Source organism: Poecilia formosa, unplaced genomic scaffold (assembly GCF_000485575.1).
Source record: "Poecilia formosa unplaced genomic scaffold, Poecilia_formosa-5.1.2 Scaffold18, whole genome shotgun sequence".
Lineage (NCBI taxonomy): Eukaryota > Metazoa > Chordata > Actinopteri > Cyprinodontiformes > Poeciliidae > Poecilia > Poecilia formosa.
In genome coordinates this window covers 1169010-1192674 of record NW_006799957.1, presented here as the reverse complement: position 1 = coordinate 1192674, position 23665 = coordinate 1169010, and the positions used below count along the sequence as shown (strand labels likewise).

Genomic DNA, 23665 nt, shown 5'->3' with positions numbered 1-23665 from the left:
AGACACATCACTTTAATTTGTGGGAAGAAGTATTCATTTTTCAAGGGGTTCATTTTACCTTTCAATAGAAGAAAAAACTTAGAGAAAACCTGTGAAATTTCTGAAACCACACAGATTCTTGTAAAAGACTGCCTCTGCCTCATAACCTTGAGTGAGCCAAATATTCCCAAATATGAATTGCCAAAGCATCAGACTCACCTAACTCATCACAGCAGACCTCCATGGAATCAGAGGAGCAGTCACTCAGATCATCAAGTGTAGCATCTGTATCCTCACTGACCTGAAACCTGTAGTCGATCAAAAAGAACAGCTCAAACAACATATCATAAAATAAGTCTATATTTAGCTTTCTTTATTTAAAGGCTTAGGAGGCGCTAAAATCAAATTTCAATCCAAAATTTAATATATGAGCTCATCATTCTAATTTAAAAAAAGGTGAAATACTGCCCTCACCTGAACCTAAATGGAGCAACAGCAGCCATGTTGATTTTTCCTGGCTCGCTCCCTCTTCGTTTCATGTTAAACTTCTGGTAAGAATCTTTTGGTTTATTACCAAGAAAATCTCCCACAAAACCTCCCAAGTCCTGGTTTGAGATGTTCCTCACTTCTCTTTGGAAGTGCTCCTGTCCAGCAGCAGAAGGACGTGATCTTTCATTCCCGTTTGTCCCTTTGGTATAAAGGAAACAATCTCGTTCTCGGTCTGGATAAAAGTTAGCTGAGTGCTTCAGTAAGGTGTCCCCCTCTTGTGCGTTGTCTAGACTCCTTAGACGACTCTTTCCAAAAGTCCAGTTCTTATTGGTGTTTCTCCTTAGCTGTAGGTCTCTCAAAGCCTTGTGTGTCAATACACTGTTTCGCAGGTCCAATGTGTCTTTGGAACGTGGAACGTCTCTTTTTGCAACCTGAGGGCTGCTGTATGCCGAACATGTTCCATCGCTTCGCTCTGTACCGACTGGGCCTCTGTTAGAATGCATACTGATCTTTTGCTGCATTAGGTTAGCTTTTAAAACTTTGCCTCTCACCACGTGTGCAGGATCTGAGGAAACAGATGATGAAGAATATGCAAGTTGTCGTCTGGAGGAGAGCTGATACTGCACTGTGGGAACGGGGAGGCTGCTGTACTGTTTGGAATCCATCTTTGGCAGAGGCATCATGGTCTGAGGTAAAGGGAGACTTGAACTGACGCTTGCGTCACTCTGCCTTTGGGATAAAACTCTGATGTTGGCTCCATTGTTCATGGTTAGTGGGAGTCACTGTATCACAGAAGAGAAATCTAAAAAAAGAAGAATTGAAATTGAATATGGACAGGAACAACACAAAGTGCATCAGGAAACTGTAAAGGTCAATCTGATAACTACTGTGATTACTTAAGAAAAAACAACAATCATTTTTTATAGCATTAAAACAAGCAAGTGAAATTTGCTGCCTAAAATGTTTTGGAATATCTCACCATGCTTCATTCTCCATGGTGTTGTCATCCATTACAACTAAAGAGGAAAGCTATGGTTGTAGTCCCATCTTAAGGCAGTCAAAGGAGATAACAGCTTTAAAAATTATAAACTTTGTGATTAAGCAAATCTACAGTAAAACAAATATTGTATTTTATAGATATATTTTTGTAATATCCTTCTCACAGATAACATAATTTGGAGCGAAGTAGGAAAGGAGAAGAAAAACGAAAACAGCTGAAGCTGAATCTCCACATAATTATACTAACCACATTTGAGGTAGCATTAGCATCATAGCACAGTGAGGCCTTGCACAAAGTTAGAAAGAATTACTTTAAAGCAGCAGTTTTAAACCACTACTTTGAAAGTAACTAACTAATGAAGGCTTGTTGATTAGTTTTTGTCATGTGTCAACCATCTAAACAGTTGTTTTATTATTGCTCAGATTTTTGAACTAGGTTAAAGACTTTGTTTTTTTTTTTGCAAAGTCTGCAGTCAGCATCTGCAGTCAGCTCCAGTCCAAAACACATATATCTTACCCTGCTTACAATATATCTTTAAAATGTCATGCTGCATTCACTTTTTTGGTAGATTTGGTAGACTCTTGATGAAAAAAAAATATTTTCTACAGAAGCAATCTTACTACTAATATTTTTTAATCAACTGTACAACTGTAAAATTAATCAATCAATCTGCTTGCAGTTTCCTAAATAGGTATTGGTACTTGGTTTGTATGTGTTTAATATAAAATCCTGTTAAAGACAAAGCCAACTGTTGAATATTGATTAGGGTGCATTCACACCAGTGCCGCTCAGTCTGCTTTAATTGAAGTCTAGTTCCTTGCCCTGGAAATCCTTTTTGTTTTGGGATGTATAATGTGCAACCTAACTCTGATATGGAACAAAAAAATGAATTCTGCCCCTCCTAAAAACCTGAGTTGGTTCAGTTCAAGTGAACTCAAGAGCATTCAAATGCATATGTGGCTGCAACTGAAACAAACGATCGAGTCTAGTAAGAGAAATGTCTCGTGGTCTTTCTTCAACAACAAAAAAAATCAAATAAATCCTACAACTGCTGAAATCTCCTGCCACTCCATTTTTATTTACATTTTGGTAAAGTGATGAACAGATTTCTTCAAATAGTTTGGTTTGTTTGACGCAGTGCAATATGAAAGTGAACTGCACCAGCTGAAAATGTAACAATTTGTACAATGTTGGTCTCCTCTTGGGTGTGAAAACATGCTATCTATAACCTGAACTCTTTATAATAATTTGCTCTTAAGGACTTTTCAGATTTTGCATTTAATGACTGAATGATAAAGGGGCTGCGACAGTCTGGCACCAGTCCAGGGTGTACCCCGCCTCTCGCCCAAAACATTCGCTGGATTTAGGCACTGGCACCCCTCCCGACCCCGATAGGGACAAGGGTGTAAGAAAATGGATGGATGGATGATAAAGGGGTATGGAGCTCTGCAACCGCTAACGCCCTCACCATTATCTCTGTATTGGAGAGGCGCTGCCTCCTGGTCCAAACAGAGTTGGCATGGCCTGGAAGGAGCATTTCCCCCCTGCAGAACATGCCAAGTGGTGTCAGTCTGCCACCGGTCTTCACAGCATGTTTCCCACTGGAGACGTGGACGTTGGACCAAGAATACATTAGGTGAAGCTGTTAAAACATATGTTGTCTTTTTACATAAATAACTGAGCTTTGATTGATTTATGTTTGGGTTTTTGCTGACAACCTTTTATTTTAAGACAAAACAAAATGAAACTAGTTGTCCTCAGAAGGGGTTTATTTAACCCTCGTTTGAATGACATAATAGTTTGTTTCCTTAGAACAACTCCAAGGATAGGCAAATGAAGATTATATAAACATCATATGACTGAGTTTTCTGAGTTGAGGAACTTAAACTGGTGGCTAGTTTGGAATCCAGACATTTAAGCCTCTTGTACATGATATGATATTCGTTTTACTTTTGTCTGCTCTCTGTTCTTTTACTCACTTATGCTTGCATTCACTCACTTGGTCATGTGGTTCAACAGTGTCTCTATGAAGCAGACTTCCTGGAATGTGCAGCTGTTTCACTGCATTTAGTGCAGCATAAATCCTAAGTGAAAGCTTGCTGTCTTTGACAAACTGTAAAGCATAAATGGATGTCTGACTCCCAGTCATAATTACTGCACTACAGTCATTACAGCAAACCCACACAGATTTGTGTAAATATTTGAGTTTGTCTTTGGGACAAGCAAATACTTTAGTGTTTAATCATTTTTCTTTTTCATTTAAATCTGAAATAAATTATTTGAATTACTATACAGTGATTTCCCCTGGGTCGACTTAACTTATAAATAAGACATAGTTGTCAAAATCTGAGTTAGTGAATTTTCAAGTTATTTTTCCCTGAAAAATATTTTTTGCAGATTTTAGTTCATGTGGAAAAATTGCAGCTGATGGTAATAACATCCCACCACAGGAGACTACCAAGTAGTTCCAAATGGGTGCAGTGTGTTTTGCTAACTGTTGCCGTGCTAACTACAATTAGTTACACAATATAATAACAATGTATTTCCCTCCAGATGGACAAAAGCATTCTGTGCTTTAAATTGCTGCCAGGAGGCAAGACTTTAATATTTTCTCCTTTTCTCATTTTATCCACGAAATGAATGTTGTCTAGATTTGCTATTACACCCTTTTGAAAATAATTCAACTTTCAACTCAACCCAATTTAATAGCTACAAGCAAAAATGATCAGTAGCCTCACTTTAGACACTTAAAAATAGTTAAAAACTGACAACTAATTTGCTAACGTTGCAGAATAATTTGAATTTGGATGTTTTAATTTTCCTACCTGATTCAATAATGGTCCAACATCGGTCAGTATTCCATGCAGAGACAAAAAAGAGGCAGCAGTATGTTGCAGTGGAGCCAACTTTCCTATACCAGCCAACTCACACTTAACAGTGGGCTACAGCTTACAATAACACAATTTAGACCCACATGGAGCTTTAGAAAGGGTGGGGGTGGATCGATGCTAGGAGACAACAAGAGAGTGATGCTTCTAATGTTTCATGCAGTTTTTCCCCTTTTCTTCCAGCAGTCATTCACACATTTCATCCATTATGACCAGACAGATTATCATGACTCATATTTCAGTCTGTCTGGTGACATCATGCATAGTTTTCCCCGTGGTGCTCATGTTTCTGTCACAGCTTGAGTGTCACTTTGATCTCCTTTTTTTCTTTTACATACAGTGAGAGCATGGAGTCAATGCAAAGAGGAGCCCGAACTGCTCTGCTTTCACCAACCACATAATCCCAGACCTGGGTGGTTCAACCGAAGATACTTCTAAGAACTAGTAGCGTGTTGCCACAAAAATATTCGTACCCGGGCAAAATCTCAGAGAACTCTGGGCAACAGGAAATCCAACAATGTAATCAAAACACTACAAATTCACTTTCTGATATAAACTGATCATTCAGTAGGCTTTTGCTTCACCAAATGTTGCTTTGTTTGGTGAAGATTGCTTCAGAAAGGACATTCAAGGTCCGGAACTGACATTTGTGTTTGACAACTTCCCTTCAAAGTGAAACATGAAAGACGACCAATAAGAGTGAAATTAGGTTCTGCTGTGCTGTTCTGCTGAGAGACCCAGTGATCACCACAAGGAATGCAATATCTGAAACATCTTCACAGGCTCACAGGTTTCAAGCCCCTGTGCAACTGCAAGCTCAATTGTTCCAAAGCAAAAAACTCCCCAGATCATAACGTTTCCTTCTCCTCTGTAATAAATATTACAGAGGAGAAGTGGAACTCATTATCATGCCAGTAGTGATGGAAGCCATGAGAGATATCCAGAGTATTTTGTTCCACCTTTCTTTGTCTCATAGATTTGGTGCTCTTCCAATGGTCGAGTTGAGGCATTGTTGTTGAAGGTCTTTTGTTCCTTAACCCTTTCTTCTCTTCTGGATGTTGGACTGCAGACAGCATCAGTAATATTGCAATATTATTGCAATATTGCAGCACCAATTTCTTCTCTGCTCATATGATTTTAATTAGGGGTGTATCATCCACGGTAATCAACTATTTTAAAGCATAAAATAAAATCATTAGTTCTAACCAGGGTCCCAATACTATGAGGTTTCACCTTTTGCAGACTGTCGGCTTACTGTGAGATATACTACAGGTTATTGGCTGGCAAAGTCTAATTTTTGCAGGCATAAAAATGTAGCCCATAACCAAAAAATAACTTAACTGAATATGCTGCTATCTAGTCTTAGAAGAGTTTTTTTTATCTTTTATAAATATCGCACTAAGTCCCAGATTCTTCCTTTTCCCAATTACCTTATGCCCCAGCTTTGTCACAGAGAAATTCTGTAGGGAAAGCCATGGACTGATGGGACACAAGACTGATTAACAGGATGCATATTTAGGAGGACATAGGAACAATGAAGGAATGGCTCTTCTTATTTTGCAAAGAAATAAAAAAAAAATTCCAACTGGGTGACATTTCTTAAATTGTTCTCTGTTTTGCTTTGAAACATGCATGTTTCTCAACGTCTTTGTGTTTATTATGAATTGTTTTAAATAAGAACAATTTAAACATTTCATAAAGCTGTTACATTTCAGTGGTAAAAATAAGCCTTCTACGTTTCTAACGTGTCCTCGGTGATTTGCAGCTTGTTTGTAGCCGGACAAGCATAGATTTTAGTCAGATTTTCCCAGTCACATTGTAGCTCTGATGTCAATAATAGTCCTTCTCCTTCTCTTTTAGTCCATCATACATGCTAACAAAATTACAGCACTCTGCTGCGGCACTTATCCGCAGTGTGTATCTGTTTACAGTTGAAGAGCTATGCACTGTTAAACAATGTCTTGTTCCTTTATAGCTAAAGATTAAAATAACAACATGAATAATTAACATTGCAGCTTTTTTATTTTGGTATTTTTCTGGCATTCAAGATTAGAGTGGATTATTCTAATGACTGATTAAAGGGATTTACTATAAGTCACTTTAATAGATTGATTAATACCATTAAGCAATGCCAGAAAATTATCAAAATTGTGAGTGTTAGCACTTTGCAAACTCTTAAGGGGAAACTAGGCTAAAATAAGTTTTTTTTTCTAATTGGAGCAAAATTCACAATAAATCTGATATTTATCACCAAAGTGTTCATTGGTTTTCTACATGCAGCCAATAATTAGCATCAATAAAAACACATTAATTGCTCTTATAATCAACATAGAAAAATGTACTTTGAAGTTATTTGTGTTTGTCTTTATTTGACAAATAAAGTGTTGCTCAAGTCAACAGCTCCAAACACTTCTGGCTGGAGGTAGCTGAGTTCTGAACCCCCTACTGGCTTATATTGGTATATTTTATATTTTTCATTTAAAATATTTACATACAAATTCAATTGGTGCACCACTTCAGTCTTTGCTGTTAGACTTCTTGGATAAAGGTGATGTTGCTTATGCATGAAGGGAATCACTTATTCTGTTTTAGGTGTTGCAGAAATTAGGTCTGTGCAACTCCACTTTAGATGCAATGCACATCATGTCTCTGGTTTTAAAATACTAAATTCCAAAGATCCAGCAAGAAAAACTGTCCCAACTTTTAGACATCGCTCTGCTGGAGTATGTAAATGCTGGTTATTTCTGGACAGGCTCGATTTCACCTCAGAAAACTGTGTCAGTTGCATAAGAGCAGCATAACCGAAGCAGCAGGCTGTAGTTTGCTTTAGGGATTTTAGATCCAACTTCATGAACCACTTAAGATTGCATGCTTATCTTTAAGGGTCCGTCTTTTCTTTTGTTTTCAGGCTAGGTTAAATAATTTATGAGAGCACAACAAAGTTTCTAGCGTCAGTATAAGATGGACTTACTGACCTTGGCTAAAATAACCTGTACAACGACATGTGCTCTAAAAGGCATGCTGGAGCTTAAACAACTTGTGAAATCCTAACATTTAGGTGTTCCATAATAAAATGTGTCACTGTAGGTAAGAGGAACATTTTAAAGTTTAATTCACCCATTGCAATTAAGTGTTAATGCCAATTGTAACGGTAAGGTGTTAATTTGCTTATTTATTATGTCATAACAAAAATGCAAAGTAACATCATTGCAGAAAAAAAATTATTCTGAATTTTTTTATCTATCATACAAGTTGGTAGCCTACATCTATTCTCAAGAACTTACAGTGTTGCATGGATGAAAAGGTGTTGCTCTGCTTCAAGATAGACAAACTTTACGTTCAGATGTCGAGCTAAATGTTCCCAAGTTAAGCATGGGGTTTGTCTTGTCATCCTTTGTCTGATTTGTGTTTTCAAAAGGTCAATATCTTTTATGAGTTTCATCAATGTCTGGTTTAGCTTTGTTTCAGCTCTCCATTAAAATGTCAGCACTACAACATGTAGAAATTACAACATGTGCCTTGATATGCACCAACATGTTCACATTTTTGTCAGACATTGTCAGTTTGGCACTTTTATTACATTTAATGAAGACCAGTTTAGTTTTATTTTATTCTTTTCCTCTGATTGTCTTTCTTCTTACCATTTTTGTTCTTAGTTGATAGTTTCTGTTTACTCATACCAGATTCTAGTTTTCTAATTACCACATATGCAACAAATCGGTTGTTTCCTTGCCTAGTACATTCTGTACCAGGTCTTTCACTCCCTTCTGGTAAATCTCTCAATTAGCATCAGGAAAACATAAACTCTAACTCCAGAAACACAACTATGTAACAAAGGATTTTTCTGTGGAAGACTCAAAAGTCACAATATTAGGTATGCCTGTTGTTGACATCAGTACAGAACAAACCAATCAAATGGCATCCAGAAGTATGACAGCTAATTTACTGGTGTTCAAAGGTAGCCACCAAATGAAAAAAAAAGGATGGTTGTGGGTAACAGACAGGCTTGTGTGAGTACTTCATAAACAACTGATCTAATGTGATTTTCTTTACAGAAAAAATATCTAGGGAGTGACATTTGGGAGGATGAAAATGTCTTGATGTCAAGGTTAGGAGGAGATAGGACAGACAGGATCAAAATGAAACAAAGGTAACAGTAGCTCAAATAGTGACTTGCCATAACTAAGTTATCTGGAATACCATCTCTAAATGCATCCCAACTGTTGCCCATTTTGAAGCAGATGGTTTACAGCTCCAGATGTTTACTCTGACTGCAACTCCTGCCAGCTACGAATGGAAAATAAAGGCTAAAAAATTCCTGGGCTCATCAAACTTGGACAAAAACAAGGGAAATAGTTGCTGTTTATAAGACTCTTCAGCTGCAACACTTAGATGGTTGTCAGAATTTGGCATAAACAACATAAAGGCACACAATCATCTTCCCTTGTTAAGAATTAGGGGACACAGTCTGTTCGTGGAGAACGTGGTGCTAAATGACCTGCAGTCGACCTGATTCCAGACAGTCGGTAGGTAGATAGGTCAGTCAAACTTTATTAATAGATTACAAACCAGCGTTCTGACAAATACTTACAACTTAGTTGAAAATGAAAGTTTACTTAATCTGATGTTTCGAGTTCAAAAAGTGGTCAAAAAAGTCATTTTATAAAAAACTCTAGTCATCACACCAGATATTTTCCAAACAAGAGGACCTCCACCACACACCTAACGTTTGGTCTAAAAGTTACCAAAGTAATGTTAACTATTCCAAATATAAAAATTAAAAAGAAGAACTAATTTGATAGAGCTTATGATTTACAAAACTTCAACATAAATGGCTACAATACATATCCATCCCTTGATTACCTCAGTGTCACAAAGCTCTGAAGATAGAACACCAGACCATGTTCAATAGTTGTGGAATGGTGTGGAATGGGAGATATGGGTCATGGATCTACACCTGTCAAATCTTCAGTAAAACTATAATGCCATTATGTCAAGATGGACTAATATTTCTGACTGCTTAACCTCCAATAATAATAATTTTGCGTTTTCAATAAGGTATTACTTTCAAAAACCCAGCAGTGAAGCAGAAAGGTTTACCCCTGACATTTAGCCACAGCAGATCTTATATGACAGATTTGCCTCTAGCAACCTTTAGATTTGAAGATGAATCCATGTCCTTTACAATAAGTCACCCACTCCCTTCTACTTCTGTTGTCTGCCATCCTAAACTTCATCTTTTTTTGTTATGTAATACTTTCATATAAAATATGTATCAGCCTTTCTGTGGTCGGAAGGCGTGTCATTTTCGGTTCGTCAAGGGGGAACATGTCCACCAGTGGAGCGTGTCTGTGGACTAGATTTTCCAAACAAGACAAGCCACATACACACAGTTGGATTCAGGACACAGACAGACGTGGCATTTACAAGAAGCAAAATTTGCCCTTTGACTATGAGAACCTAAGGCATTTAAAAGGCAGCTTCATAACATCCCTGCACTTACTAGTCGTTTTATGATTATGGAAATTACCTTCAGAAGAAATCTGAAATCAGACGTGGATTTTCTCCAAGTCTATATTGCTGTGTCTGTGAGTGAATGATGTAAGAGGATGCAAAGTGTCTATAAAGTTTCTGCAAATCCTGCGGGTCTAAATTTGTCTGGAACAGGACAGACAAGACAGAATTGTGCCTCAAGCAGCACATTTTGCTTTAACCACCAACTCTTTCACTGTACATGCTGATAGACCACAGAGAACTATTCATGTGTTCTCATACCTATAATTCAGAATGGCAATTGAAAGTTAAGTTCCAAAATGGAGCAAGTTGCACACATGATGGATCTATTTTATTGGCAATGACATCACCCAACATTAGTGGTATTTCCTCTTGGTTGTGGATGGAATGCCAGCATTAAATCAAATTACTTTATGGTTCGTATTATGTGCGTTAGCGGCTGCTTTGGCCATTTCTGGTTCTTCAATATGTTTTTTGTGCATTGTAAGAAATTATAAAGATCAGATTGACATGGGAGTAGCTGCTAAAGATTCTGTTTACTTAGCCTTCTAAAATGTCAGAGATTGTTTGTTTTAACAAATGTGCACATATTGATGGCATACATGTTAAAAAAAGACTGCCAAGCAAATAACATTCACATCAGCCTTAGTAACATAACCTATTAGAAAATTAAGATGGTGAATGTGGCAAATGGTCCATCTAAATGTTAGCATATCATCTAGGGAATTGTATCAACTTGCAAAATGATGAGACAGGAAATTACTCAGAATTAATGAAAACAAAAGCTAAAACTGCCTCTTATTAGCTCCAACATTTCTGCATACCTTTATATGTTGTGTCTATTGACTGGATGATAGGTATTTTCTCAAACCTACAGAAAAAAGAAAGAACCACAGACAACGTATATGAGTTTTCAACCAAACTTCTGCAGAAGGACACTTTGAGTTAAAAAACATAACAAATTAACTTGACAGAGATTGATAAAATTGTTACAAATATTTGTCCACCATAGTTTAATCTTTGGTGATCTAAATAAGCTTGTAAAACTGCAGATTTTATTCTCCTTTTGCTAATTTTCTTTTCTGTTGACATCTTAGCTGCTTAGCGTTGACTTCTGGAGCATTTTCAATGAAAATAGTTTCTTGGATAGACATAATGTAAAGTAACTGTGAAATGCTAAAACAACAGTATAAAGTAAACATTTTCGTTAAAATGCTTAAACAATAGTCAAATCTTTCTGAGAAGACAAACAAAACAGAACTAGTGCATTAGACCCTTAAACCATCATATAATGTGAGTCAGCAAGCCTTTTTGGCAATTACTGAACACATGATACCAGATCCCAGGCAGGACTATAGTTGTTCTGCACAGAACAAAGAGTCATCTTTACATCTTGTCCATGTTTTGTCCCCAGCAGGTTGAATCACACTCTGAGCCTGGTCCTGCCTGAGGTTTCTTCCAGGAGTTTTTCCTTTCCACTGTTTCCTTGTCATTGTTCAGGATTAAGGAATCTACCAAAGCAAAGATTTGATGCAATCTGCTGATTTCCCTTTTTACATTTTCCTACAAAGGATTTTTTTTTGTTAACTGAATCTGAAAGTATTGTAATTAGATCAAATAAACAATAAATATAAATTAAATTGAATCTGGAAAAAGCTCAGATAGAAATGAGAAAAAGGATGAAAATGGATTCCATAAAATTGGATATTAACTAAACCTTTTTTTGTCTTATAAAGTACATTGAGACATTTGTTATATAATGGTTATGTGTAACTAACCTAAATTGAGTTGTATTTTTGTCAGGTTTGTATCTATCTGAGTCAACCAAAGCATTGACATACCTCCATTATTTAGATTGCATCTGCTACGATGCACCTGCTTGAATCATTTTTAATGAGATAAACTAACAGGTTCATCAATCCGTTAAAGGAACAGCAGATGTTATATTGCTTACTCTTTGTCTCCCAAACTTCATTCAGGCCTGTCTGTGGAAATGACAAGAAGAGCTGCAGTGCACATGAGGTATTTACCACTAATAAATACCACATGTAAATACACGTGGTATTTATTGTACAATAAATACCACGTGTATTTACCACTAATAAATACATGTGGTATTTATTAGTGGTAAATACACGTGGTATTTATTAGTTACCACGTGTAACTAATAAACACAACAAAGCCTGCTTTATTATGAAATAAAGCAGGCTACATAACAGTTTGACTTTATTTCTTTCAGTGCACCTTGTTCAAAAATTCATGTTAAGCAAGCTAAGACGATAACATTTTGCAGCTCACTACTGTGGACAAGAAAAAAATGTTGAACAAGGCAATTTGTGTAATTATGCAATCTGTTTTATACTAAAATAAAAATGGTCATGTGTTAACTTTAATCCTCCTGCTTGACCACATCTGTCCCTTGGTGTTTGCAGTAGCTTAGACATTTGAATTGTTAGAAGTGATACATGGTTCAGTCTTTTGACACCTTTGTAAGAAAGTGTCCTGGAAAAACCCTCGTGGGGGTAATTCACACATTAAAGCCAAAGTGTTTCCTTGTCATCAGTTATAAAAAAGGTGTGCATGTGTGAAACAAGCTTCAGACTCATTTAGCTGTTTTTCATCACAGGAATCCACTCAATTAAAATTCATATTGACCTGCAATGCATTTACAGTAGCCAGATCTAATCATTAACTAACAAGCTGATATTTCTTCTCAGAATTCACTTAAACATTCACACTCACCTGCAATGGCGCTGACAAAACTTGGTGTGATGGAGTCAAGTGTGAATGCAGGTCAAATCATTTGAGTAATGAGCAGTGCAGTTAAGTCTCCACCTCTGTCCTTCTGAAAAAAAAAAAAAAAAAAATGTCTCTCTAATGATGACACACCAAACAGCAGCTTCCAACTCCAGAGCATCTCAGCTTCTGTCCGATGTCTGGATCAAAGTGAGGCTGCTCTCCTCCTGCTTGCATAACAATACTCTAGACAGATCCCATGCTGCAGTTGCTGCATGTGCATCAGACCACTTTAGCCACAAGGCGCGCTCTCTTGTCTTTTAAATGGACCTGGCATCGTTCCAGTCTACTTCCTTTGGAACAGAAGTGCTGAGCTAAAATTGGGCTGTATACCTGATGGAATACTCAAACTGTCTTCTGCTTCTTCTTTTTTTTTTTTTTTAATCCCTGCCTCTTTAAAACTGTCACCGAAGCATTGCAGGCTACGTATGCATCTTTTCCATCCTGAGTCACTGCCAGAGCCAGTGAACTGGACTAATTTGAATTGTCACTGCATGTTTGTAGCTGACTGCCTACAGGGTACAGGCTGCCTCACCGCGAACCTCAGTGAGAATCTGGGCCAAATGGGAACAGATTCAGAGGTGTCAGTTCAGGAATAAAAGACTGACAGGAACTATGATGTGTTGAATTCACACTCTTTTTCGTTAGATCTTCAAAGTAAGATCTAACGTACCCACAGCACTATGTGAGTGCTGTGGGCAAATATTATAAAATGACTCAACTTAGGAGAGTTTAAGGGAAGGACATGTGCTGGAACAAATTTATTGTGTGCCAGGAGCAACAAAATGACACACACGGTGGTGTGAAGACAAGCCAACGGGTGGTTTGTTGGTGTGACATATAGTTAAAGCTCAATCAAGAAATTTGTGCTTTTGGCTAAATCTCTTTGCAGGATGACGAGAGTCTGTGGAGTCTGTAGCAATTTGAAAATAATCACTCTACTTCTGAGAGGATATGAGAGGATTACAGAAAAAAAAACGTGCAAAGGATATTCAGAAACATTAAATTTATTTGCACACACTTAACATTGTTTCTACCTGACCTTGGAATTCAAATTCCTTCCCTTATCATTAGATCTAATGCACATGCCTCAGCTAAATCACTGCATAATTAAAGGGGCTCAGATAAGTAATCAGCAGGTCTGAAGGGAGGTGCGGCCTGAACAAGTGGAGTGATAAGAAATCTCTGATATCTCACTGTTCTCTCTGCATACTAACTGTGTTTTTCATGCTTCGACGCTTGGGTGTTTTGCTTTGGTTAATAACCCCTGTCGTCTTTTGCATCAACAGCACAAGTGACACACACCAAAATAGAGAGAGCTGGAGGAATCTGTATACAGGGTGTGTCTCAGCACCAACACAATCTAATCTTAGTCCACATCTGACCTCTACTGACTAATTTATGCAACTGCATTCTTGGTCCACTCTATGGTCAGCAGAGGAGGAGGAGTCAAACAGAGCAGTAAACATTAAACCATCTGAAGCAGACGGACAGAAAGGGTCATTCTCTGAAAACATCAACACCATGAGAACAGCCATGTTGGTTCCTTAATTATGTTCAATCCAAATATCATCTATGACTAAATGAGTCATAAATTGTTAGAAATAAAGATATAACACCTTTTTCTGTAGAAATTTGAATATGGTAGCTGACTTTTCTGAGGAAAGTCTTAAAATGCCAAGGAACAGAAGCAGAATGTGAGGTGAACTGCTATTCAAGTTTGGAAAACAAGTTATATGTTAGATGAGTATGTCTGTCTAATCTGTACCATTCCAGCAGAAAAAGTGAAGAATAAATTTGAGGAAACTGATTTTGACTTTAACAAGCCACATTTTCCACTTAATGCTAACTTAAAAAAATCCCCAAAACATTCTGCTAAATCTGATACAACATCTCCATTTTGAAAAAAAATGTCAATTTGATTTCTTTTACAAAGAAAGCACAATAGCTGCAGCAGAACATTAAGTATGCGTTGATCACACTACAACCCATTTGCGTTCCCTACATGTAAAGTCATCTCACCTCTTCCAGCTCCTCCTCCTCACCTGGTGACTTGGCAATGTTTTGGTAAAAAGTGCTTCCAAGAGCAGACTCATTCATAGAGAACTTCTGGCTTAAATTGCAAAAAAAAGAGAGCTAAGTTACTCCATAAAACTCCACTGATCATCCGGCATTCTTCATTGATTGATGGACCAAAGCCCACATTCGTTCTTGCCTCTTTTCTTGTTTTGCCTCCAGTCTTATCCTTTTCCAGGGGATTATTCAGCTCAGTTTCTCTGAGTCCACCTCTCTCTCCCACTCGTGTCGTTCTTTGTCATGAGGGTAATCACATGCACGCATACTCTACAACCAAGCAAGGCGGATGTCCACACAGCAGAGACAGAGGACTAGTGTTGGCCATCGCAGGCTATAAATAGGCGTCTTGAGTTCATCATTGTCTCTTCCTATGATGGTGAAGAGCCTGGAGGGCTTGGAGAGGGAGGAAGGCAGACCAAACAGCATCCTTCTCTGCCAGCTATCCCTCCTTTGGCTTCACCTCTCCTCATCGTCATTTTTGTTAGAGGGTAACTCATCATACGCTTTGATTTTACTGAATGACAAAGCAAAACGAGAAAACATAATCAATAATCCAAGAGACAGATTCTATTCCTTTGTTTTTGTTTGGAAAAAAAGGGGGGGCAATGAAAAGATGAAAGGTCACATGTGTAACGCTTTCAATAAGAAGAGAATGACGGTGAAAGCCTCTGTATACTGTTGTTGAATGTCACAGTGCAGAAGATCACCAGCAAAATGCCTGAAATGCTTTTCATACTGAAGAAGTTCATTTTCTTCCTCATCTGCTGCATTTGCATGTAAATTCTGATCGCTCACTTGGCAGAATTGGTTTTGTACTTCTTACACTAGAAAAGAAAAACACATTCATTTCAACATTCCTTAATTTATTGTTAGAACCATATTATAACAAGCATATTATTATTTCAGGAATGGACTTCAGACATTGCTTTTGAGGGTTATAATCCTAAATATTTTAGCTATTGTTTGAAGTCAGCTTTTATAGACAAAAGAATAAATGTGCCATGTAAAGACTGATTCATTACCTTTATGTAGCTTACCCTGTTCTCATAATCTTTCTTTAGATTAAGTTAACATTTTATTATCATTTATTAAAAGAAGGTAGAAGTGTTCTTTGACTCATCTTGCTTGCAGAGAATCATTATTTCTGGCATTGATGTTTTCCTTAATGTAATTAAATTATGAATAACTATAATAATAATGAATAAATAATAATTGTTGAGAGAAAAACATGTTTTAGGAGCTCTGAAAATCCAAGTAAAAAAAAAAAAGACACTGTTGTTGTGGACAGACAGGATATTCTATCACAATCCAACATCAAAAGGATCCAACAAAACTCATCTATCAAAAACTCTCACGAAGGCGATATTCAGGTTATTATGTTCTTCCTTTTAAAAAGCTCTATTTGAACTATCAAGGCTCCAGCAGAGTTTCCAGACTGACGCTGCTTCTCCAACTAATTACTGCAGAATAAGTGGAAACTACTAACCACTAATAAAACATGAACAGGAAAGAAAAACACAACAAAAAGCCAAATAGAGTTTCTTCTTACAAATCCACAACAATCCTTTGTTGTGTTCACATTCTCAATGAGATAACTGCTTCCACACCATGACACAAAGCGGTCCACCACTAATATGTATTCAGGTCTTTGTCTCTCTCAGACACACAAGACAACCGCAGTCTCATTGTAGTGTTTTGGCAGATGACAGGACTCTGACTTGTACAGAAAGTTTGGGGCAGACAGAGTCAAAAGAAATGAAGGAAAACTCATCGTAAGCCCTTTCTCCTGTGGTGCTCATCTGCTGCTGTTCACCTTAAAACACACAGTAAGCCTGGCTAAACTCACTGGATAAATTACTGGACACATTTCCCTGCAGACAGACGACTAAGTGTATGAAACATCAAATTACATATGTGTGAAAGAGCAGTCACGGATGTGACTGTAGTAGTTGAGATATTATATATTCTGGCTTAACATTCAGTTTCTTAATTTCATGCGTTAGGTGCACATGATTATATAGCATTAACCAGAGGATTGTTGTTTACTTGTGTTTGGTTTCATCCTGAAGCATAAAAAGTTTTCTGAACTTTGAGACTTTTGGTCAAATAAAACCACAATCTTAATCAAAGTGGTCTAATAAATTTTACTCTGAAGTTATTAAATGTTTAAATAAAGGTGGGGACTAATTGTGTTTTTCCTGTTGACACATGGATCATGAAGGTTTTAAAAGGGCATTTCCACATCCCAAGTTGGTTGTGGTTTCTGACTGTTGAAAATACAAACAATGTGAAAACCATAGGGTGTGTGTGAACATCACTCTGTAAGATGTAACACAGTTTTGAAGATACTTGTCAAAAATAGTTCCTGACGAAGCAGGAACGAGATGAGAGAAAGAACGGGGTTTATGAAACACAGAATCCAGCTGTCAGAATCCTGGGTTAAGTGGATCCTTACAGTTTTCTGTTTCTTCCTCCCTCGCTTTATTTTAGATGTCTTCTTTAGCTGTTTATCTACTTACGTTTATATCTGTTGGTTAACCATTCTTTAGTTTATTCTTCATCACTGTTAGAGAATGTGTTTGGTTTACTTTCTTTCCTTCTCCTCTCATGCCGTCTCTCCTCACAGCTGCACCCTGTTTCCAATCAGCCACCTGTTCTTTCTCCAGTAATCAAGTTTCTTTGTATGAAGCTCCTCGTTTTCTGTCACTCACTGCTAGATTCTGTTGTCTCCCTCGTGGTTCTCTATATATTCTCACACCTCAAGCCCTGTTGCTTTTTTTCCTGACACATTGTAAGTCAATTTTACTTTTGCTTTTCTAATTAACACTTCCAACTCATCTCCATTGACTCTCTGCACTTGGGTCCTCCACTAAGCATGACGACAACAAATGAAAAATGGGTAGTAACTACCAACCTCATCAGTTCACCAACTACAGAACTGAAGAACAGTGTAGACCTCTGACTTTTAAAACAGCTTGTGGCTTTGCTGATTTTCTTTGAAGAATATTGACCCAACATGTCTCTCAGGAGCAGACAAGGCTGTAGTTGCTTAGTAAATTGTTTAGGCTGAACAGTTAAAATTCTCCTGTGTCCTTCATTCATTTATCCATTGGATTGTGATTGTATTACATCAGCTTATGGTAATTAATTTCTGCTTTTTATACCCATGATGCCAAATACATGTTCTATCTGCTGCTGTAGCATTTTCTGGGGTTTTCAGCCTGGAATTTCAATGACAAAAAGGTTCATACAAGGAGTGAAACTTCTTCTCCTACCCATCCTCCTCAAACCTCACCCAAGCCTCTTCCTCCTCTTTTTTCCCTCCCTCCAGCTCTCCCTCTGTGCCTCTCTGTCCTGACTCCTTCCTTATTTTAGGCTGGTGTCCTCACAGTGTCCTCTTCTAACTAAATGTTTGTTCTCAACTCTGTTGTCTGTTAGTTCTTGCAAAAAGCTCAGACAGTGGGAGCCTTTTACTTCAGGACAGGTAAGTTTGGACATGAGCAACTATTATGGCTTTTATTTTTATCTTCATTGTTTTCTACATATGTTGGTACAGCTGCCTAAAAGTGTTTAATATGCCATGTATGTTATTTAAATTTGAGCTTAAAGCAATTAGGGGAGTTTTTGTTGCTGAAGTTAGAATGGATGTTAAAACATTTGCTCTTCATATCCATTGCCGTACATTAGTTTGTTTCGAAATTACACGGTAATTATCAGGCAACAAGAAATTAACTAAAATTTTAAATTTCTTGTTTATTTAGAGAAATATAGGGGGGGCATTGTCTATTTGACAATTCACACTCTGAGTATTTTCCAATATTTTATTATGTAATCATCAATAAAATGACTGAAAAGAAACCCTAACCTAGAATATAGGTAGTCTGACAGCCTATCCAGGTTGTTTCCATCCTATCTGTGTCATGCTGACAGCTTCTTTGCATTTTACAATATTCTCCTGAATAGCTCTTGAGATATCCACTGCTGCCGGCAGGCTCAAGCAAAAGGGATGGAAAAGAATGCAATATATCAAAGCAAGCCGACACTTTTCCTTTTATAGTTATGACTGTATCAAACCCAGAGTGTTGCAGATGTTTTCTGTCTGCTGAATGACAAATCTGAGCTTCAGATATACAATGAGTGAGGAATGTACACAAGCCAGTGTTGCATGTTTGCAGAATGCCTTTTGGAGGAGGAAACAAGTGTGGCTGCTGCCAGAAAACTGTCTACTTTGCTGAGGAAGTGCAGTGTGAAGGGAAGAGCTGGCATAAATCCTGTTTTCTGTGCAGTAAGTACTTACAATTCACAAGTAATCTGTGTGTGACTTCTTTTGACTGCTTTCACACATACCAAATAACATGCAGGAATGCAAAGTATTTGGCACGAGCATCCTCAGGTTTCCATTCGGGCATCTCCAGCCTTATTTGGATCTAGAGTAAACATGACGAACGTTTGGTCTTCCTTATACGGAGAAAAGGTTACACATCACAGATCTCATCTGAATAGGCTGACACCAGTGATATTATACAAGTCTTTTCTTTTTTTTTCTGTCACAAAAAATTGGTTCAGAAGGTTTCGACTACATTGATTATTTTTGAATAACCTTTTAGAAGATACTTTATAATTGTCTGCCAACAACTGGACGATTTAAAAAAAAACAAACATTTTTCTTCCCCTATTGATGTAAGTGGTCTGTAAAAAGAACTTGGACAGCACGACTGTGGCGGTGCATGGAGATGAAATCTACTGCAAATCGTGCTATGGCAAGAAGTATGGGCCAAAAGGCTACGGATTTGGAGGAGGAGCAGGAACGCTGAGTATGGACACAGGAGAAGGACTCGGAATCAAACCTGAAGTGTGAGCAAAATATTATTTTCTCCCACCATTTAACCTCTCAGTGTACCATAAAGTTCCACAACCAGAACAGATGACTCCAATGTCAAAAACTGAGAAGGAAAGAGGTTTACAATAATTATTGTTGTCAGTTATGAAATCTATTAAATTAACAGTTAAAGTCATCCTCCTTGAATGGATTTTTTACATGTCTGCAAGATAAACAAATGAGTTTCTCCTCGTAGACAAGCTCCTCACCGACCTACAAATAATCCCAATGCCTCCAAATTCGCCCAGAAATCAGCAGGGTCAGAAGTGTGTCCACGATGTGGGAAAACAGTGTATGCAGCAGAGAAGGTTATTGGTGGAGGCAATGTAAGAAAAATCTTAAATATTACCTCAATGTTAAATTTTGAATCTAAGCAAATATGAAAGTTTGCTGCTGACTGTTCCAATTTATTTGAAACGATTTATATGTTCTTCTCCAACAGTCGTGGCATAAGGGCTGTTTTCGCTGTGCTAAGTGTGGTAAAGGCCTGGAGTCCACAACCCTTGCTGACAGGGACGGAGAGATTTACTGTAAAGGTCTGTTCACCTCTGCTGGAAGTAAAATGGTGATTTAATTAGCCGTCAAGTGGAAAATTGCATCATCTATCATGTCCTTTTAAGTAAAGTAAAAAGAATTTTCACATTATTTTGGCAAAAACTGTTTTTATCCCAGGAAGGTGTCAACAATAGATGTGTTTTCACACCTTCGACAAATTAATTAACCCATAAATAAGGAAAACAAATCCGAGAAAGGTCAGATATTTACAAACCAAACTGCCACTTTAAGCTTTTGCAGTCCTAAAATAGTAACTGAAGAGATTTCTGGATCCCTTATAAAACCACATTGAACACATAAATAACATTTTCTATTTTCATAGAGGATGTGTAACATTTTGATTGCAAGATGGTGTAGTTGGTAACACTGTTGCCTTGCAGCAAGAAGTACCTGGGTCTTTCTGCATGCTCTCGCTTCTTCCATTGCAGGAATAATGACCTGGTCAAGCTCCTCTTTCTGCCATATCACCAACCAAATAAAATGCCAGCAATTCTAAGGATTTTCTTTTTCCAGAAGAATGTCTAGTAACCCAGTCTCCCACTACTGAGCAGAAAGGAAGGAAACTTACTCCACATAATACAATTATTAATCATCATCCTCCTAATTTTTTGATTGCATGTCATTTCATCCCCAGGGTGCTACGCAAAGAACTTTGGCCCAAAAGGCTTCGGTTTTGGGCAGGGTGCAGGAGCGCTGGCTCATTCGCAGTGAAGCCGGAGGCCACAGCCAACGAGGGACTGACAGCTGCTGTGCTCTGATACTGCAGCTTCCTGGGTCTTTGCATCGATATCTAACCTTTCACTTTTCGCTGCAGGCAGTAGGCAATGATTCACAAAACAAATGGCTTTTTTTTACATGCTTACCAGGAAGGGAGGTGCACATGAGCTAAAAAGCTTAAAAAGCTGGAATGCGTCTGTTTTTTTATAAGGATAATGTGTTTCACTTTAGTGGTGTGAAAATTAAAGATTACAGCTGCAATGTGAACATGAGGTGTTTTTAATTAATACTGAAAATATTAAAGTGAGTATGAATAAATAGAAATCAATGTTTATTGATTCAAGCCAATCGGTTATGACTGAGGTGATCAAAATAAAGTCTTATACATATTGCTTTACCTTTCAGTTAGTGTAAGTATTCAAAATTATCTGCACGTTTTGACAAAAACTTATGTTTTGCAAAACAAACATATAATTCTTTCTTCTCTGACACCATTTTCTTGTGACTCATAAGAAAATGAGTCGCAGAGATCTGTGTTTGAGTTGTTGGGCATGCTTGTGGCTCTTCTGAATTTTGACCCGCGTTGCGACTGAAAACAAGTTGTTGTGGTGAACAACAAAGTCTTAGTGTTCTGCTCCAACTCTGGTTGTGATGGAGAGTTGGCACACTGGCCGGAGTGCCAGGCAGCTGTGGTGGTGGAGGTGGGTGTCTGGGTGGAGGCAGCTGTTTGTTCTGGCACCGAGAGCCACATCAGGTTCAAACCTACACCAGAAACCCTTTCAAGAGGAACATTTTGCCTTCAGGTCGTTTTGCATATTGCTGAATGTAAAACAATTGATCAAGCAGTCTTCCACCGTTGCTGCCATCTTTGAATTGATAAAGTTTTTAAAATAAGTATAAAATTAGCTCTTCACACAACTTCTCATTCAAGGGCCACAGGAGGTGTAAACCTCCAAATCATTGCCTTTTACTTGTTTTTGTCTTTGTGACTAAAGCTGAACCAAAATGCAACAATGGCTTAGATCTGTGCAAATGCACAGAAATTAAAGCAGCACAGCTTTGCTTGAGTCAAACCGAAGGAATGTCTTTAATTCTTTGAAATTTCCTAATCTGTTAGCAGCTTTTAACCTGGATAGATGAATTATATGCAGCAGCAGCAACAGTAAAAAAGTTTGAGCTCTTTTAGTTTAAATCTCAGAACATCAAAGAGCATGTTGCTGTTTGATCTGAGCTGATGAAGGATGAAAAATCATGTTAAAGATTCTGTCAGTCAGAATAAGGTCAGAGCACCAAGAACTAACCCCCCCAAAAACATCAACAAATGTTCAAAGCAGCCTCAGAACACAGTGTCAGCAGAGTGAGGTAAATACTGGCGTTTTAAAAATGTCATAAGCAGAAATTATGACTACATTTACCTCATTGCCATATAGCAGTGGGTTTACTACTACCAAATAATACAAATCTCTGGATTCCAATTACTGGTAGCTAAAAGTACAACAACAAAATCTCATCTTTAAGAGCCTACCTAACCCTAACCCTATCATGCCACAAAGTAATGCTGCCCAAACAGCAGCTGCCCCACTAGAGGGCTCTCCAACAGCTTCCAAATGTGCGACACTAGTATTTTTCCAAGCTCTTGTAAACTACTCTTCACTTAAACATGATTTCCTTGTTTAGCCTAATGGTCCCAAGAGGTGGCGCTTTTAGACCAGCTGACGTCTTTTAGAATCAAACAAAAGACTTTGGGTGTGTTTCTGTGTGGATTTCTTTCAGACTGTCCATATTGACTACCTTATTAAAATACAAAAGGCAAGTTTATTTGTACAGCAGCAGCCATACAAAAGTAATTCAAAGTGTTTCACAGGAAAATAAACAGACAAAAAAAATAAAAAAGACTTACATAAACACAAGCAATGCTTCGAAACAATGATTAAATTTAAGGATGACATGATCTTTACCATTTCATTTACTTAAATTGTGACTCACCAGCAGCTCAGAAACAAATTCAGACCAAAGACCATTCAGCCAAGTCAGTCAAATATAACTTTTAGATTCCTGTCACTTCTTATGACTTATCGAAGTTATTAGATGTGTTCTCACAGTCAATAAATTATGCTACCGTTTTCCCCAAACAAATCCAAAGAAGACAAGGACGTTTTGTCATTTGTCATGTATTGCTATAATTTTTTTCTTGTCACATCTTCTAAAGATATAGTGTTTTGTTAATATGTCTGAAATCTAAAAGTTTTATAATCAAGTGCCAACATTATGTGGGACTGCATGTTACAGACCACAAAAGAGTTTCCATCTCAGAGATAAGAGGAGCAAATGATTAAATTGTTTTCTGTTAAAAAAAAATCTGTGAATTTGTGAAAGAATTGATTTGTTCTGTTTTAGCTAAAGAGTCATTCACTGACATTGTTGTGAAAGTAGAACAGTGGTGTCAACACAACACAAGCCGCACAAACACTGTTATCCTGAGACCACCCACTCTATAGTCGGTGCACTTGCGTGTGTGTGTGTGTGTGTTTGTGTGTTTGTGTGTGTGTGTGTGTGTGTGTTTTCTATTTAAATACCCCTGTGATAAACAGGACGGGCCGGACAGAGAAATGCAGGAGTTGAATGTTCTAGTTCATTCTTCTCTACATCACTTTTTCCTTCTGCTCCTGTAGCATCAACACATTAAGGTAAGGAGAAAATTAACTCTTATTTTTTTCTTTATTACAATCTTATTTCAGATGAAGGTAAGAATGTGTGTCTACAGTTTGCCTT

General features: G+C 37.6%; 3 protein-coding genes across 13 annotated transcripts in view; 2 read left to right on the top strand and 1 right to left on the bottom strand.

Annotated features, from left to right (window-relative positions):
- nav1b (neuron navigator 1b) overlaps positions 1 to 15043 on the bottom strand; it is a 63940-nt gene extending 48897 nt beyond the window's left edge. For 4 of the 11 annotated variants that reach the window (XM_016668880.1, XM_016668881.1, XM_016668882.1 and 1 more), the window contains exons 1-4: positions 12613 to 12820; positions 10695 to 10741; positions 454 to 1270; positions 199 to 287 (exon numbers count right to left, since the gene is read on the bottom strand). In XM_016668880.1, the coding sequence (XP_016524366.1) occupies positions 199 to 287; positions 454 to 1235 (871 nt within the window). In that variant the 5' untranslated portion in view covers positions 1236 to 1270; positions 10695 to 10741; positions 12613 to 12820. Of the gene's footprint in view, positions 1 to 198; positions 288 to 453; positions 1271 to 1447; positions 1522 to 10694; positions 10742 to 12612; positions 12821 to 14688 lie in introns of those variants that run through there. The other 7 variants (XM_016668875.1, XM_016668879.1, XM_016668883.1 and 4 more) reach the window with 5 other exon arrangements.
- Positions 15044 to 17429: 2386 nt separating this feature from the next.
- csrp1b (cysteine and glycine-rich protein 1b) lies at positions 17430 to 21160 on the top strand. The gene is made up of 7 exons (XM_007546916.2): positions 17430 to 17533; positions 18181 to 18226; positions 18918 to 19027; positions 19428 to 19596; positions 19818 to 19947; positions 20064 to 20157; positions 20811 to 21160. Exons 3-7 carry the CDS (start codon positions 18919 to 18921, stop codon positions 20885 to 20887), a joined length of 579 nt encoding a protein of 192 aa, XP_007546978.1. The 5' UTR covers positions 17430 to 17533; positions 18181 to 18226; position 18918; the 3' UTR covers positions 20888 to 21160.
- A 214-nt stretch (positions 21161 to 21374) lies between these two features.
- The window catches only part of LOC103134603 (troponin I, slow skeletal muscle-like), a 5002-nt gene continuing 2711 nt past the window's right edge, over positions 21375 to 23665 (top strand). Inside the window, exon 1 of the mRNA XM_007546915.2 lies at positions 21375 to 23580. The gene's annotated coding sequence lies outside the window, so the exon portion shown is untranslated. The remainder of the gene's footprint in view (positions 23581 to 23665) is intronic.

Bases quoted from the DNA above. Each gene is read 5' to 3' on its own strand.
- csrp1b (XM_007546916.2), top strand. From the start codon at position 18,919: ATGCCTTTTGGAGGAGGAAACAAGTGTGGCTGCTGCCAGAAAACTGTC. The intron at 19,597-19,817 runs GTGAGCAAAATA...TTCTCCTCGTAG, and splicing joins CTCGGAATCAAACCTGAAGT to ACAAGCTCCTCACCGACCTA. The intron at 19,948-20,063 runs GTAAGAAAAATC...CTTCTCCAACAG, and splicing joins AGGTTATTGGTGGAGGCAAT to TCGTGGCATAAGGGCTGTTT.